The following is a 16,221-nucleotide window of genomic DNA, read 5'->3' as shown; positions in this document are numbered from 1 at the left end:
TACTGGACAAACATCATGAGTGTCATCATGTAAATCAGTTCAGATTTTAGGGTTGATTGAGCTTTATAGTTTATTATTTTAATTAATTAATTTATTTACATTTTATTAATTCATTTAGTTAATCAACAATATGATCATTAAAATATTTTAAAAAGCATATTTAAACTGTACTGGAAGAAAATGTTTCATGCATGTTTCATTACATGTTTTCAATTTAATTAAAAATAATTAAAATATATTTTAGATTTTTTTTTTGCGACACAGAAAGTTCGTTAAATTAACATTTATGTTAATTAAAGGGTTAGTTCACCCAAAAATGAAAACTATGTCATTTATTACTCACCCTCATGTTGTTTCTCACCCGTAAGACCTTCGTTCATCTTCGGAACAATTAAGATATTTTTTGATGAAATCCGATGACTCAGTGAGGCCTCTATTGCCAGCAATGTCACTGAACCTCTCAAGATCCAGAAAGCTACTAAAGACTTATTTAAAACAGTTCATGTGACTATAGTGGTTCTACCTTAATATTATAAAGCAACGAGAATACTTTTTGTGTGACCAAAAAAAAATAAAATAAACGACTTTTCAACAATATCTAGTGATGGGCGATTTCAAAACACTGCTTCATGAAGCTTCGAAGCTTTATGAATCTTTTGTTTCGAATCATTGGTTCGGATCGCGTAAACGAAGCCTCGTTTACTGAAATCACGTGACTTTGGCGCTCCGAACCATTCGAAACAAAAGATTGGTAAAGCTTCGAAGCAGTGTTTTGAAATCACCCATCACCAGATATTGTTGAAAAGTAGTTATTTTTTTAATTTATTTATTGGCGCTCAGAAATTATTCTCATCACTTTATAGTATTAAGGTAGAACCACTGTAGTCGAACTGTTTTAAATACGTCTTTAGCCTAGCTTTCTGGGCATTGAAAGTGTTAATTATCTTGCTGGAAATAGAGGCCTCACTGAGCCATCGGATTTCATCAAAAATATCTTAATTTGTGTTCTGAAGATGAACGAAGGTCTTACGGGTGTAGAATGACATGAGGGTGAGTAATTAATTACATTATTTTCATTTTTGGGTAAACTAACCCTTTAATATCCACAATCAGGAAGCAAAATGTACAGTTGTACTCTCTCTCAATTTTGATAAATGGCCAGTAGATGTCGCAACAAGACAGTGGATGATTCCGTGATGATGAATCAAGGCAGCCATTAAAGATCCATATTATTGACTGTCGTATTCACCACATAAATACATACTTTATTTATAAAGAAAAAAAAGTGTTCGTTAAACTATTTAAAAAAGTTTTTTGACGTTTCTGATTAGTGTGGTGTTGCATAGTGGTCGACAGCTCAAGGCTGGTAAATGGAAGGTTCCTTCTGGCTCGATCCTAGAGGTTTACCCCACCCACTTACTCATTGCTCTACTGTGACCCATGGGTTAATAAGAGCAGACGTGCGTTTGCGTACATCCCATTATCAGTGCAGGACAGCTGGTGCGTCCAGCGCACGACAGTGAGGTGAAATTCCTGAGAAAAGCCACATATCAGGAGATGATCAAAGTAACTACTAACAACTCCGTATTAAAGTTGTCCAACCATGTGATGACATTTAGTCCGGTGTCTTTTTGCTTCATTACGTGCTAAATCCATTCCCGTGATGAGAATCTGAGATCTGTCGATTAGCCCACTGAGATGGAAAATATGCGAATCTCAGCTCTGTTTATCTTTTTGAAAGTGGCCTATGCCGTGATAGCGAGCAATTTAAATAATGACCAGCCATTCTCCTGTTCATCTGCGTGCAAACACGGTTTATCTCAGCGGAACATGTGAGTGAAAGCGATTACGACGAGACTAGATGTCAAGGATTTGGTCAGAGAGGTGCAAGAAATGAGAATGTTATCCCTGCTAACAGGGAACAACAGGTTTTCAGAACTTTAGCGAAGGTTTTCTCGTGAACAAACATTATTCCAGGAGCGTGTACGTTCGTTTAAAGTTAAGTTAGAAAGTTAGCACAAAAAGATTGTCATGAGAAACGTTTACAGTGGGTGAAGAAATACATTTTCAAACAGGCTATTGCTGTGGTGTTTTTGCAACATGGAAATCTGCATTGTCCTGAATGAAAATCGTTTTACATCAGAAGGCACAATCCTTCTGTTTATACCATAGCAGAAAATGGTCAGTTATAAACTCCACATAGGCTATCTTGCAGAAGTCATTTTGACATATTCCAGGCAGCCCGGAAGCCCGCCAGCTCCTTGCTGACGTCACAATCTTGTTGGAACGTGGTGGCCTTCACCAACCATCCAGAATTCCATCCATCTGGACCATCCATTGCAGTACAGCATTCGTCAACTATTTAAAAATGAGCCTTCATGTATTTCTAAACCCACTGTAAACGTTCCTCTTCGTGACCTTTGGTTAGAAGTGGCTAAAATGCAAATTTATGCCCAACTGCCAGCCTACATGGAGAGGTTATTGAGACTCCAGAGACACCAAATACCTGTTTGCTACTCAACAGTGGCTTTTTATGGTTGCCCTTTTAATATAATTAATTTGTTTGACAGAAACGTCCCTTAAAGGGATAGTTCACCCAAAAATGACAATTATCCCATGATTTACTCAGTCCTCAAGACATGTATATGACTATCTTCTTTCAGACTAACACAATCAGAGTTATATTTAAAAATATCCTGGCTCTTCCAAGCTTTATAATGGTAGTGAATTGATTTTAGAGTCCAAAAAAAGTGCATCCATCCATCATAAAAGTAATCCACAACTCCAGCGGGCCTTCTGAAGCGAAGCGATGGGTTTTTGTAAGAAAAATACTCATCAGTATTTGAGTAAATGAAATTAGTTACTGTACTTAGGTGTCTATTTTGTAGTTGTACTGAGTATCAAAGATATTAGCAACTTTTACTTTTTACTTGACTACATTTTTGAACAAGTAAATGTACTTTTTACTCCAATACATTTGTGATGAGCAATGCAATTACACATTACATTTTGCATGGCACCTAACTTTTTCTGCAGCAGTTTATTTCTACTATAAAGAAGAAATATTGACATCTAAGGCCATTGAAGGTACTATATCTTCTGCGTTTTGACTTTACTCACCCAAACTTGTCAACAGACTTACTTTACGTGAATGCGAGCGCATTAGCAGGTAGTTGCTGAAGTGTTTGTGTTTGATTTAGTAGATGAGGTCATGACTGCAGCCGGTAATGAGGCCGAAACCAGCACATCCAGTGCAAGTTGACTTTGACTAATTTTACTTAATATTATTTTAAATCTGCTATATTTAAGACCTTTTTGAAGGATATTGGTTTACTTTCGGCCTTTTGTGTACTTGAGCTTAACTGAGACTTGAGAGTTTGTAGACGATTAAGAGGCTATTGTGTCGACCTTGATAAGGTGTTCAGTTTTATTTTGAATTTAGAAAATAAATTTGATTATTCTCTTCATAAATGAACTGTTTCTTGTTTTTCACTGAAGGTCTCTTGTGTCAGGGACTAGTGTATCTTTGAGCCTACATTCAGTATGAGTAAAATACTTAAGTACTCTTAAAATCAGATACTCTATCCCCCGGTTTCACAGACAAGGCTTAAGCTAGTCCTAGACTAAAATGCATCTTTGAGCTGTTAAAAGGCAACTTGTACTGACATAACTTAAAATATGTCAGTGCCATTGTTTTGACTCAAGATGCACACCAGTAATGTTTTTTTCTAGGGTTTTTTTCAACTTAAATACCCTAATTGAAATAAGGCCTAATCCTGGTTTAGGCTAAGCCCTGTCTGTGAAACCGGGCCTAAGACTTTTACTCAATTCGTATAAGAATTGGTGATTTATAACTTGTAATGGAGTAATTTTTGCTGTAAGGTATCTGTACTTTTACTCAAATATGGTTTTCAGGTACTCTTTACACCTCTGATATTCATATTTAAAACTTTATAAACTAAGATAACTAGCTTCCGGCAGATGGCCTATGTAAATCGACTTGCGCCAAATGAGTAACTTCATGCGAGGTATGATGTAGGATGTATCGTAAGCTCAGACACCTCTCGCGGTTCAAACAAATAAGGCTGGACAAGCTCCTCTTCTCTTACATCTCTCAATTCTCGTTTTAGACTTCTAATTCGTGACCAGTGTGTTGTTTGCTCTATCCTCTGCATTTCCAAGTTCTTCAATATGTCACGCGTTGGGTCAGAGGTTACTTTTTTGCGAAAAAATTGATTTGCATAGGCCATCTGCTGGAAGCTAGTTATTTTAGTTTATAAAGATTTAAATATGTATATTTTTCTTACAAAAACCCACCACTTTCCTTCAGAAGGCCTTCAGAAGACCCACTGGAGTTGTATGGATTACTTTTATGATGGATGGATTCACTTTTTTGGACTTCAAAATCTTGAGCCCCATTCACTCCCATTATAAAGCTGGGAAGAGCCAGGATAGTCATATGGATGGCTTGAGGGTGAGTAAATCATGGGATACTTATCATTTTTGGGTGAACTATTCCTTTAATAAGCCTTTATCTAACGGTTCTTCTCTGCTCTAAATTATTAAAATCTTTTTGACAGTTCAGTTTTCGCAAAATATTTGTTGTTTTCATGTCTTTTGCAAGACATTGCACCATTTCATGCTTTTCATCTTTAGAAAGATCTTTCTTCCTCCCCACATTGCATGAGAAGAACTGTGACTTGCTTAATAATGTAGAACAACCTCTTTAAGTAGGTTTTCCATTTACCTAAGAAGACCTGGCAAACTACTTAAACCTGTCTGAGATTGATACCAGTTATCTAAAAAGATATGAGAACTAAAACAAACACTTTCTTTGAAAAACTAAAATCTGAATGTGTATTGTACTGAAATCCTACTGATATGTCACTTGCGTCATAATTTGGAACACAGTCTATCTTTGTTAGCTGGGATGTGGGATTCGGACAGGTAAGGAAGGAGGGAGATCATTCCAGATCTAAGGAATGACTTGAAGGTCAGAGATTACAAGGACTAGAACACTCTGGGCTTTTATCCAGATTAGACCCAGATTCCTGTTTCAGGTTCTGTTACGTATCCTCTTTGGCCTGCAGCACTTTGACCTCAAGGTTTATTTTTTTCTGAAGGTAACGTGTAGGTGATAAGTTTGTTTTAATCTGCATTTAGAGAATTATTGGTAATTTTTCAAACTTATCAATTTTAAAAATCCATCTCTTTACAACGAATAGGCCTGTACCTATTAAGCATGTGTGCAACATTTATAAATCATACAAGTCTCCTTATTTCATTATGTGTAGTGAACAATACTTATTCATATAAAAGCTCATTTGAATGAATCACACATGAGAATGAGTTTTAATAATTGCTTTAATTTGCCCATCGCCTCACAGTGCTACAGGGTGATTCCCTTTTACAAGAACAGTGATCAACTGTTAATCTCATTATTGCCTGTAGCGTCATCGTTATAATCAGAAAGTAAGACAGCTTCCAGAAGAGAACAGAAGGACAATAAATACATCTCAACAGGTTTAAAATAAAAACAGCGGTGCATCTAAAAGAAATGATTTATGAAATCGTCATCTTGCATATGCATCTCGCTAAAACAGTTCAGTCCTTGAAAATGCACAGGCAGTTTGAAACAATCAAAAGAAATGGAAGACATTATTGATGATGAGATAATGATGATGATAAACTGATCTATGTACAAACACTGACTTGTGTCTCTATATTCAAGTTTTAACGATATAGTTGTCAAAAAACATTCTACACCGGATTTGCTGACTGAAATATCCTCGTGCTGAACGTAAGAGAAAATGATCTGTCTTAATGGCAGCATTTAAGTTCTCATACACACACAAAAACAAAGAAATTTGCGTATTGCTGTCACTTTGGTGCAGCTGTTCCACATTAAATCTCATTATTAAGTCCGTACACCTCTCATCTCAGTATAAAAGATGTCTCTATCTACAGCATTACTTCTTTAAAAAAAAAAAAAAAGTACAATAAAAATATCCAGATAATAAAATCACCATAAATCAACTGCTTCATAGTAAATACATCGAACGCAATCACATTGAAAGTGTCCGCCCTGTTATGGATCGTCATTTACGAAGAAAGAAACATCTTCAGTTCACAAAAGGGCCGAAGGAATTTCGTAGACAGAAGAACGTTGAAGAGGCATTCCCGCGCGGCGGCCACTCTTCTGGTCACGTGACATCCGTAACGTACTGCATAGAGAAATGCTTCACTCAAACAAGTGCCTGGCACCTACAGTCCATTTTAAGAGGTAGAACTAGGAAATTATATTCATATCGAGTGTTTCCCACTTTTTAAGTGTCTTCTTAAGCACAGGAAAGATTTAAGTAGGCGAATTGTGTCATTAAAACCGCAGTTTCCCTTATTGGGATAGTTAACGCCCACAATTGTGGTTCATAATATAACGCTTAAAGGTCTGAGTTTTCGAAACGAAAAACACAAAGTATCACTAATACTAATTTGTTCAATGACATTTTTTCTTGATCTAATGTGCTCATTTGAATGAAGTGCAGGTATTTGGCCAAAGGAAAAACTCAAACTGCAAATTTATTTTATACAGTTGGATTCTAAATGATTAGGATTATGTCATCATTCTGTTTAATAAAATATTATGGTTATAAAAAGTATTCTAAATTCATTGGAACAAAAAAATCAGTCTGGACCCAGAACCCAAAACTAAATTGATAGTTAAAAATACTTCTTTCTCCTCAACTTTCCAACAGTAGGCTAATGCTACCAAAACGTCTCTTTGGTAAAGAGTCTGTGATTGTGCAATTGGTTGTAGTGTTAAAATGACACATGACTATTAGTTTGGACTTTAAAAAGAAACATTCAGCAAAGTTTTTCATTTTTTTTGTTTAGCTGAATGACTAAACCATCATCTGGACCTAAACAGGCATGTATGAAAGTGTTTTCTGGAGTGCTTAAAGGGACGTTTCGGAGGCTGGAGTTTTCCAGAAGAATTTGTTGTTGTCGGAGTCCTGATCTGGATTCCAGATTCTGATCTGAGGCACCATCTTCTTAAAAGGGTTTAAATCCTGACTAGGTGAAAGTGAAAGAAAGAGCTGTTAGATATTTCAAAATATTTAGCCTTACATACACACATAAACATATGAACTCACAGACATGCATAATGTATGATGCTAACTGATATAATTGACTGTTTTAAGGCCATGCATTAGCACAAAAGAGATAGTTCACCCAAAAATCATTTACTCACCTTCAAGTTGTTCCAAACCTGTATACATTTCTTTGTTCTGTTAAACAGAAAGGAAGATATTTTGAAGAATGTGGGAAACTGAACAGTTCTGGGGCACCATTGACTTCCATAGTACACATTTTTTTCCAACTATGGAGGTCAGTGGTGCTTCAAAGTGACCTGGTTACAAACTTTCTTCAAAATATCTTCCTTTGTGTCCAACAGAAGAAAGAAATTCATACAGGTTTGGAACAACTTGAGGGTGAGTAAATGATGACAGAATTTTCATTTTTGGGTGAACTGTCCCTTTAAGACTAAAATCATATGGTAAGTACTAACCACTATAAACCAGCCTGAGTCAACATGAAATTCATGCTGATCTAAGCTGGTTAATTATAGACATGCATGTTCACACATGCTCAGACCTACTGACTTTGTTTGTACATCTATCTTTGTGAGGACATTCATTGACACAATGCAATCTCTAGACCCTTAACCTAACCTTAACTATCGCAACTAAGTGCCTAACCCGAACCCTTAAAGGATCAGTTCACTTCAGAATTAAAATGTCCTGATAATTTACTCACCACCATGTCATCAAAGATGTTTATGTCTTTCTTTTTTCAGTCGAAAAGAAATTAAGGTTTTTGAGGAAAACATTCCAGGATTTTTCTCCATATAGTGGACTTCACTGGGGTTCAACGGGTTGAAGGTCCAAATGTCAGTTTCAGTGCAGCTTCAAAGGGCTCTACACGATCCCAGATGAGGAATAAGGGTCTTATCTAGCAAAACGATTGGTCATTTTCTAAAAAAAATAAAATAATAATATACTCATCAAATGCTCATCTTGCACTGCTCTGCGATGCGCCACGCATTACGTAATCATGTTGGAAAGGTCACGGTGGAAGTAAAAACTCCATCTCATTTTCTCCTCCAACTTCCAAATCGTCCGACACTGTTGATTTATCTTTTTTTGTAAAGGCCATTTGACTTAGTCTTTGCACGTTCACTTTGTAAACACTTCTGCCTACGTCCCACATGACCTTTCCAACATGATTACCTAATGCGCATCGCAGAGCTAGCATCGATGAGCATTTGTGGTTAAAATGTATTTAATTTTTATTTTTTTTAGAAAATTAACGATTGTTTCACTAGATAAGATCCTTATTCCTCATCTGGGATCATGTAGAGTCCTTTGAAGCTGCACTGAAACTGACATTTGGACCTTCAACCTGTTGGTAACTGTTGAAGTCCACTATATGGAGAAAAATCCTGGAATGTTTTGTCAATTTATACGTCTTTTTAACCAGTGAGGACCAGTAAAATGTCCTCACTAGTCGGTTGTCATAATATTTTGATAAGTGAGAACATTTGGCCCTCACAAGTACAGCCAAACCTGTACATACACAGACACACACTTACCTTGGGAAAAAGTGCTTTCCATCAGTAGGGAGTGAGGAAGGACATGGGCTTATTTCCTATAAGAAACAAACAAATGCACTGTTAATATACATATACACACATGGCAGATGATCAAATCTCAGAGTGTTCATATACAGTGGTTAAGATGCAGCTGAAAAGGATTTGATATGGTTAGTGGTTAGAATAAGGGTTAGAATAAGAGGTAGTTAAGAATAAGAAAAGCAGATCCATTCTGATAAAGTCAACATGAGACTGTTTTCAATCTAATTTACTTCCGTAATGTGACATACTTCTGAGTGAAAACAGGATATACAATGAAAAATAGTAAGGCTATATATGGAATATATGAGCTGTTATCATGATGATTTATTGCGGCTTATTGTTTTGTCAGATGTGCATGTGACTCAAGAAAAACGTGCAAACATCTTTTTGTGGGATTGGGGTCGGTAAGAGTTTGTTTTTTTAATGTTTTTGAAAGAAGTCTCTTCTGCTCACCGAGGCTGCATTTATTTGATCAAACATAGTAAAAACAGTAATATTGTGAAATATTATTACAATTTAAAAGAACTGTTTTGTATTTGAATATATTTTACAATGTAATTTATTCACGTGATGCAAAGCTGAGTTTTCAGCATCATTACTCCAGTCTTCAGTGTCACATGATCCTTCAGAAATCATTCTAATATGCTGATTTGCTGCTCAAGAAACATTTCTGATTATTATCAATGTTAAAATCAGTTGTGCTGCTTAATATTTTTGTCCAAACTGTGAGATATTTTTTTTCAAGATTCTTTGATGAATAGAAAGTTCAAAAGAACAGCATTTTTTATGTTCACTGTCACTTCTGACCATTTTAATGCATCCTTGATGACTAAAAGTTTTCATTTCTTACTGACCCTAAACTTTTGAAGAGTAGGTAACAACAGGCATCTGAAGGTTGTGAATACAACAGGGATTGTTTGATCAAACACTGTCCATTGTTTCTTCCCAAAATTATGAAAAGAATCATCATCGCAACTGTTACGGACCTGTTAATCATTAAATTCCACATAATTCCCATCCCTATAGACCAGAATAAATCCAGGTGCTTAGAGAGATTGAGAAATAAGAGGGCTTAGATGACATCAGGCAAAAAGTTATTCTGATGAAAGATTATGAAAACAAACATTTTTCTTTGGAATGAATTATGCACAAAAAGAGCAGGAACATGTATTAGGAAAGTAAATAGGGCCCGTTTTGATTGCATATTGACATTATTAATACATACACACAAAGTTGCACTATAGTGATTAAGCATTTGTTATCTGTTAAGAGCGGATTATTGATCCACACAGACCAGGAAACCAAGCAACACCATAAACAAAGAGAAAGACAGGATTTAGAGATGTTTTCTGGAGAAATCACGAAGGAGTGTGTGACGACAGCGAGAAGAGGGAAGGGAAAAGCCATTATTAAAGTTGTTAGTAACAGGACAGAGTTACGGCTGGAACCCCTGCGTGAGGTCGAGGGAAACCCTGTGTGTTTACTCACTGTCTGAGGGCTTCTCCCCCAGCACTGGATCCTGTTCCATGGTCTCCATGGAGATCTTTATGCTGGGAACATTCTCAATGGCAGGAAAATCCGACTGTGAACGCAGGGGTGGGATATTCATACCATTGGAGTTTTACAGCAACACAAGTTCTAAACACACACGCACAAATCAAGAGATTCGACTCACGTCGTTCATGTCACTGTCAATGCTTCCTTTCTTTTTCTTCTTCTTCTTCTCATCCTCCTTCTTCTTCTTGTCTTTCTCGGGCATGACGTCATCCAGGTAACTGAGATCGTGCTGCGAGAACACATAATCCATGGCCTTTCTCACCGCGACCAACGCAAGAATCTAGAAAACCAACAGAAAGAGATCTCAGACGCGTTTAGCAAAGAACCATCTTTGGCTGTAGAGAGTTCTTGGGTTGCCTGTACACCTGACATATGAAAGAAATAGCCAGCTTTATTGAACCTTTAGACAAAAGTTTGCATATGTGTTTCTTTTTGTTGAGTATCATATTTGATACATCAGGCTTTTAAGGCTCATATATTGTGAACTCAAAGTTCAATGCAAAGGGAGATATTTTCTTTTACAAAATCGCTTTTTAAGGACTACAAAAAATGGCTGGTAGGGACTACAACAAGCTTCCTCCTGGGTTAGTGACATCACAAACCGCCAAATTTACATAAACCCTGCCCCCGAGAACACGCAACAAAGGGGGCGAGGCCATGTTGGGCTGCTTTAGAGAAGAGGAAGAGTTGTTGTAGTAGAGTGTTGTTACCATGCCGTCATTTTACGCCGGACCGCTTCACAAACGAGGGTCAATTCAATGCTGGATTTGCACAAAAGATTAACATGACGGCACATGCTAGTCGATGAGTTGAATCAACTCCACAGCAACTACATAAATTTATCCACTAACCATTCAGAAACGTCCAGTTTCATTCTAAAAGTTGTAACTTCTTCCTGAGTCTCTCCATCAGTGTCGACTTCGGTTTGAACAATGTAAGGCTGAACACCGTTACTGACAATCCTGATTTTGGCTGCGTGAGATTCTCCAGTTTTGTTGCTGTTGAGCATCCGAGCTCCACCCTATTCTGGAAAGGGGGCCGGGAGCAGCAGCTCATTTGCATTTAAAGGGACACACACAAAAAACGGCGTGTTTTTGCTCACACCCAAATAGGGGCAAATTTGACAAGCTATAATAAATGATCTGTGGGGTATATTGAGCTGAAACTTCAAACACATTCTGGGGACACCAGAGACTTATATTACATCTTGTAAAAGGGGCATTATAGGACCCCTTTAAAACATATAATGCAACGCAATACAATGACAATTGAGAGATGAACAAACAAACATTCCTCAGCCTGATGTATCATATTTGATACTCACATTTTCTAAATATAATGATAAATTAAACCTAAGTTGCTTCAGTCCAGTAAATGTTCATCTTGAAATATTGCTAATAATATAAAAGTTATTTACTTTATAAAAATCATTAAAGATTTCACAGCAAAAAGACACATGAACCACGACCTGAAGGGGGACCTTTTTTTTATACTAAAAGGACATTTACTTGCTGAAAAAGTAGAAACTATTAATCAGACAACAGAAGACATGTAGTAGAAGGTGTACAATGTCTTAAGAACTAGAGAATAAAAGTTCTTTTTCCAGTTTATTGTGCAATATGTAATATGAGTGCAGTTCATGGAAGTATTACATGCATTTTGTGCATGTTTAAAATGCTCACCATGACGGGAAAGATGATGGCTGCTACTGTTGACTTCAGAATCCACAGGAGGGCCAAACAGAGCACCTGTGCGCAGAACACACACGTCATGATGCATATACAGCACTAAAGCTATAGATCTGAGCCTTGTATGAGGCTGAACATGTGACCACACACACCTGTAAGAAGGTGAAGAAGTGAACCCGTCTGAGCGGTACGTGTCTCAGGTAGATCAGATCCGGCTGGTGTTTTGCTGGCATCAACAAGAGCTGCAGACGATCCATAAACTACACAAAAAACGTTTATTCATAGTTTATAAATTATTCAGAAGCAGACAACCTGTTTTCTCACAAAAAAATCTAAAAAAAACCCTTAAAAAAATCTATAAATACTTTTTTTTGAAAAATAAATAATATATATATATATATATATATATATATATATTTTTATAATATTTTTTCATTATTTTATATTTATTTTCTTAAAAATAGCAGATTTTTATATTTTAAATTATTTTAATATATTTTGTAACATTTACATATATAATTGAAATAAAATTATTTTAAATAATATATATCATTTTGAATTCTTTTATATTTACTTTTCAAAAAGTAATATTTATGTTTTTAGATTTCTTTAATATATATTTTTGTAATATTTACATATATAAACTTGAAATCAAATATTTTAAATTATATATATATATATAATTTTTATTTATTTTTAATTTTTTAATTATTATTTCAATTGTTTGTTTTAATTAAATTATTTATTAAATGTTATATATATATATATATCTTACATTTAATAAATAATTTAATTAAAACAAACAATTGAAATAACAAAAAAAATTAAAAAACAAAAATAGAATATATACATTTTAAATAAATATAAAATTATTTTAAATACATATTCTATTTTTAAAAAATAAATATTTATAAAAATATGTATTTTATATAATATATGTGTGTGTGTGTGTGTGTAAATGTTAAGAATATATTTAATATATTTAAGAGTATTTAATACATTTTATTGAAAGAAAAGCAAAACATTAAAATAAAATGCAAAATAGTGCAAAATATTGTGGGTATCTGCATTAATAAGAGTGTTTGACTAAGGTGTTTGAAGCATGTTGCTGTCGTTGCAAAGGTGTTTCTTTTCTTTTTTTTCTTTTCTTCTTATTTTGCTATGTGGTTGCCAGGTGGTTACTGATAAAATCCCAGACAATTATTATAAGTCGGATTGCTTAGACAGGAGTAATCGGTGCAGAACGTGTTTTGCATCAAGGTTTAACAGTACTATTAATAAAACACATTTTGATGCACAAATATGTCCTCTAGGTCCTCTATGTCCGCTGTATTACACCATGAAAATCCTGACTATGCCTCACTTATCCCGACTTTCCTGAACTCAGATCATGTTCTGGAATCGGTCGGGTTCCCAGGCTCCAGCAGAGATCAGGTAAGTCAGCAGGATTAGGGTCTTTTTCTGCGAAAACAGTAACATGACACTCGCTGAGCAGCAAGAACTCACCTGAACACCATTGAGAGAGGCGACGCCCATGTAGAGGAACACGCCGTACAGGACGGGCATAGGAATGAACTGCAGAGATCAAACAAAACACTCTCTATAATAGCATAATATAAATAATACTGTTGTAATATGTCTACAAACACATAAAATGACATTGTACACACATACAGAATCTAAGGTTACACAAAGACAAAAAAGCTCTATCCACCAAACACACCCCAAATCCCAACCTTGTCGACATAATATGCTCCAAAGGAGGAGATTTGTGCAAAACAAACAATTTACTTTTAGAACTTGTGCTATTGACGAAAAGCAAATAGAAATGAAAGCCTCTGTCTCATCTCGCATCCTGGAGTTTTTTCCTCATTTAGAGGTCAATATCCTCTTTACCAAGTTGTACTGTTTACAAAGTAAATGTCCAGCAGGGGGCAGTAACTGCACAAACCATTAAAAAGCACCATGATATGATAGGTTTTTGGACCATGGTGCCTTGGAGAGCCAACCTAAAATGTATCAGATGGTATTATTTATCAACACAATGCTTTGATATATACTGTACAATGGTACTGGAAACCATACTATAGTGTTTCCATGGAATATTATAGTACTACTATGGTACATGTGCTGAAAAATGTATTTTTTGTGCATGCAAATACCATTATATATGATAAATAAGATATTAAATATCAAAAAGGAAGTACCATGGTGCTTTTTTTATTAGTTCTGATAATCAAGAATCAACTTTTCCCAGGAAAAAAAGAGAGAAATAAAGCTTCAGTTTCATGGAAATCTGGATAAGGGCATGAGTTATGTAAGCCCTATAATTCACTCACTTCAAATAACTAGAATTGCTTAAAATAAACTATGAAATATTATGTAGACACAATTAATATTTTCTCAAATATTCTTTAGTTTACATCACAGCTATGAATCATGACTTTCTTCCCGATATCACGAGCCAGAGTAATGAGTCATTCATATTTGTGGTCCATTTTCCCAGAAGAGAGAGAAACTGATAAATATGTATATCTGCTAATAAAGTGTGTTTTGTCAACTTTTAGCAGTATACATGAACTCAAAGTAACACACATGCGTCTATTTTCATTTCACAGGGGGGTTTTTGTTTTGTTTTTTAACATTCTCTCTTATTCTCTTGGACAAGGATAAGTATCAGTATGGGAAAAGACAGTATAGATGGAGTTTATGAAATATAAAAGTTCAAACCTTCAGAACGGGGGCCATGAAAACCGACAGGCCCGTCAAAATAAACACCATTGTTCCTGTGACTCTCTGCTCTCTGCAAGAGAAAAAAAAAAAAAATCGACAAAACAAGCATGAGCTACAGTCATGTGAACATCAACTGAATCTAAAAACATCTGGTTACATGATGTTATGTGACACAATTAAGCAATATATGATTATTATTTCTATTAGCATCAGCTGATAATGACTGCTTGGCCGATAAAACAGGAGTGCAACTTCTTTCTCGTGTCAGTTCCACCGACAGTCCCGTTAATGGATAATAAACTACTTCTGTTTTTTGTGCACATCTCATTTGCTGTCATTAAACTGTATTGTTTATATTTCACCATTAAATCAGCCATATACTCCACACTTTTTTAGACATCCTCCATGTAAAAATGCAAATCGCTCAGACACTACACTGCAAAAAATTATGATCTTTCTCAGTGTTTTTGTCTCGTTTTCCAGTACAAATGTCTAAAAATACATTTACTGGAAAAACAAAATGACTTAAGATACTATTAAGTTGTGCTTAAAACAAGACCAATAATCTTGTTTTTTTACCTTTTAATTAAGTTTTTTTTCCCTTGTTTTAAGAATATTAATATTTTGAATTAGTTTTTTATATTTTCTGTATTCATTTTAATTTTAGTTAAAGTTCATTTTGTTGTGTTTTTGTCATTTTTATGACAAATTTTTAAAAGTCTATAAAGTTATTATTAATAAAATTATTATTATTATTTTTTTTTTTAGTATATCAAGTGGAACTACATGAAAATAAGAAATGTTCCCTTATATTTTATTTTATTCCAGTTTCTTTCAAGCAACCAAACATGTATTTTATAGTTTTAGTTTCAGTTAACTGTATTAACAATGATTTTGATACATTGTTTAGAAAAGTAAATGTAAATGTAAGTAAATGTATCTTGATTTAGGAATTTTTAGATATTTGTAATTGAAAACAAGACAAAATTACTAGGTAAGAAAATAAAAATATACAAGGCAGGACAAACTGGTTTGGATACTGTTTTGTCCCACAAGCACAGCAAAATCTCATTGGTCAAAACAACTGTTCCACAAACTGGCATACTAAAAACATCTTGTTTAATTGGTTGTGATCAGTTGTATTTTAATAAGGACATGATTTAAAGGGGCTATATGTAAGAATATTCAATGTATTAATCTTTTTTTATTGCTAATGTGTGAACAGCTTGTAAGGAAACAAGACCTTCCCCAACTTCCTAGGTTGTCTATGAAAGCCTGTGCACTGATTATTATGGACTCGGGTCGTTTTTAGCGGGAAAATCGAAAAGATGTGATGTTTACAAGTGCTCCCGAGATCCTCTCTTCTGTTCAATAACACGAAACATTTATACAATGATCAGGAAAATGCCGAAAGTGCCAGTCTGAACTCTAATGTCAACGTGTCATGCCAAGTAAAGGGATTCATTCAAATTATAGTCTCACATAGTCTGATCTATATAGTCTTAAATATACTGTATAATCAAACTATCATAACAGTGTAATTTTAAC

The 16,221-nt window shown here is 34.9% G+C and overlaps 2 protein-coding genes across 4 annotated transcripts in view; one reads left to right on the top strand and one right to left on the bottom strand.

Moving 5' to 3' along the window:
• Nucleotides 1-16,221, top strand: part of rpl35 (ribosomal protein L35) — a 518,047-nt gene that overhangs the window by 380,417 nt on the left and 121,409 nt on the right. The gene's annotated exons all lie outside the window — the stretch shown is intronic.
• slc4a4b (solute carrier family 4 member 4b) overlaps nucleotides 5,347-16,221 on the bottom strand; it is a 55,903-nt gene continuing 45,028 nt past the window's right edge. For 2 of the 3 annotated variants that reach the window (XM_051877833.1, XM_051877835.1), the window contains 8 exons: nucleotides 14,671-14,743; nucleotides 13,447-13,515; nucleotides 12,093-12,200; nucleotides 11,935-12,000; nucleotides 10,371-10,532; nucleotides 10,184-10,277; nucleotides 8,654-8,709; nucleotides 5,347-7,074 (listed from right to left, as the gene is read on the bottom strand). In XM_051877833.1, the coding sequence (XP_051733793.1) occupies nucleotides 8,675-8,709; nucleotides 10,184-10,277; nucleotides 10,371-10,532; nucleotides 11,935-12,000; nucleotides 12,093-12,200; nucleotides 13,447-13,515; nucleotides 14,671-14,743 (607 nt within the window). In that variant the 3' untranslated portion in view covers nucleotides 5,347-7,074; nucleotides 8,654-8,674. The remainder of the gene's footprint in view (nucleotides 7,075-8,653; nucleotides 8,710-10,183; nucleotides 10,278-10,370; nucleotides 10,533-11,934; nucleotides 12,001-12,092; nucleotides 12,201-13,446; nucleotides 13,516-14,670; nucleotides 14,744-16,221) is intronic. The other variant, XM_051877834.1, reaches the window with a different exon arrangement.

Source organism: Ctenopharyngodon idella, chromosome 21 (genome assembly GCF_019924925.1).
Source record: "Ctenopharyngodon idella isolate HZGC_01 chromosome 21, HZGC01, whole genome shotgun sequence".
NCBI lineage: Eukaryota > Metazoa > Chordata > Actinopteri > Cypriniformes > Xenocyprididae > Ctenopharyngodon > Ctenopharyngodon idella.
The sequence above is the reverse complement of the archived record's forward strand: the minus strand, read 5'-3'. Positions and strand labels throughout refer to the sequence as shown.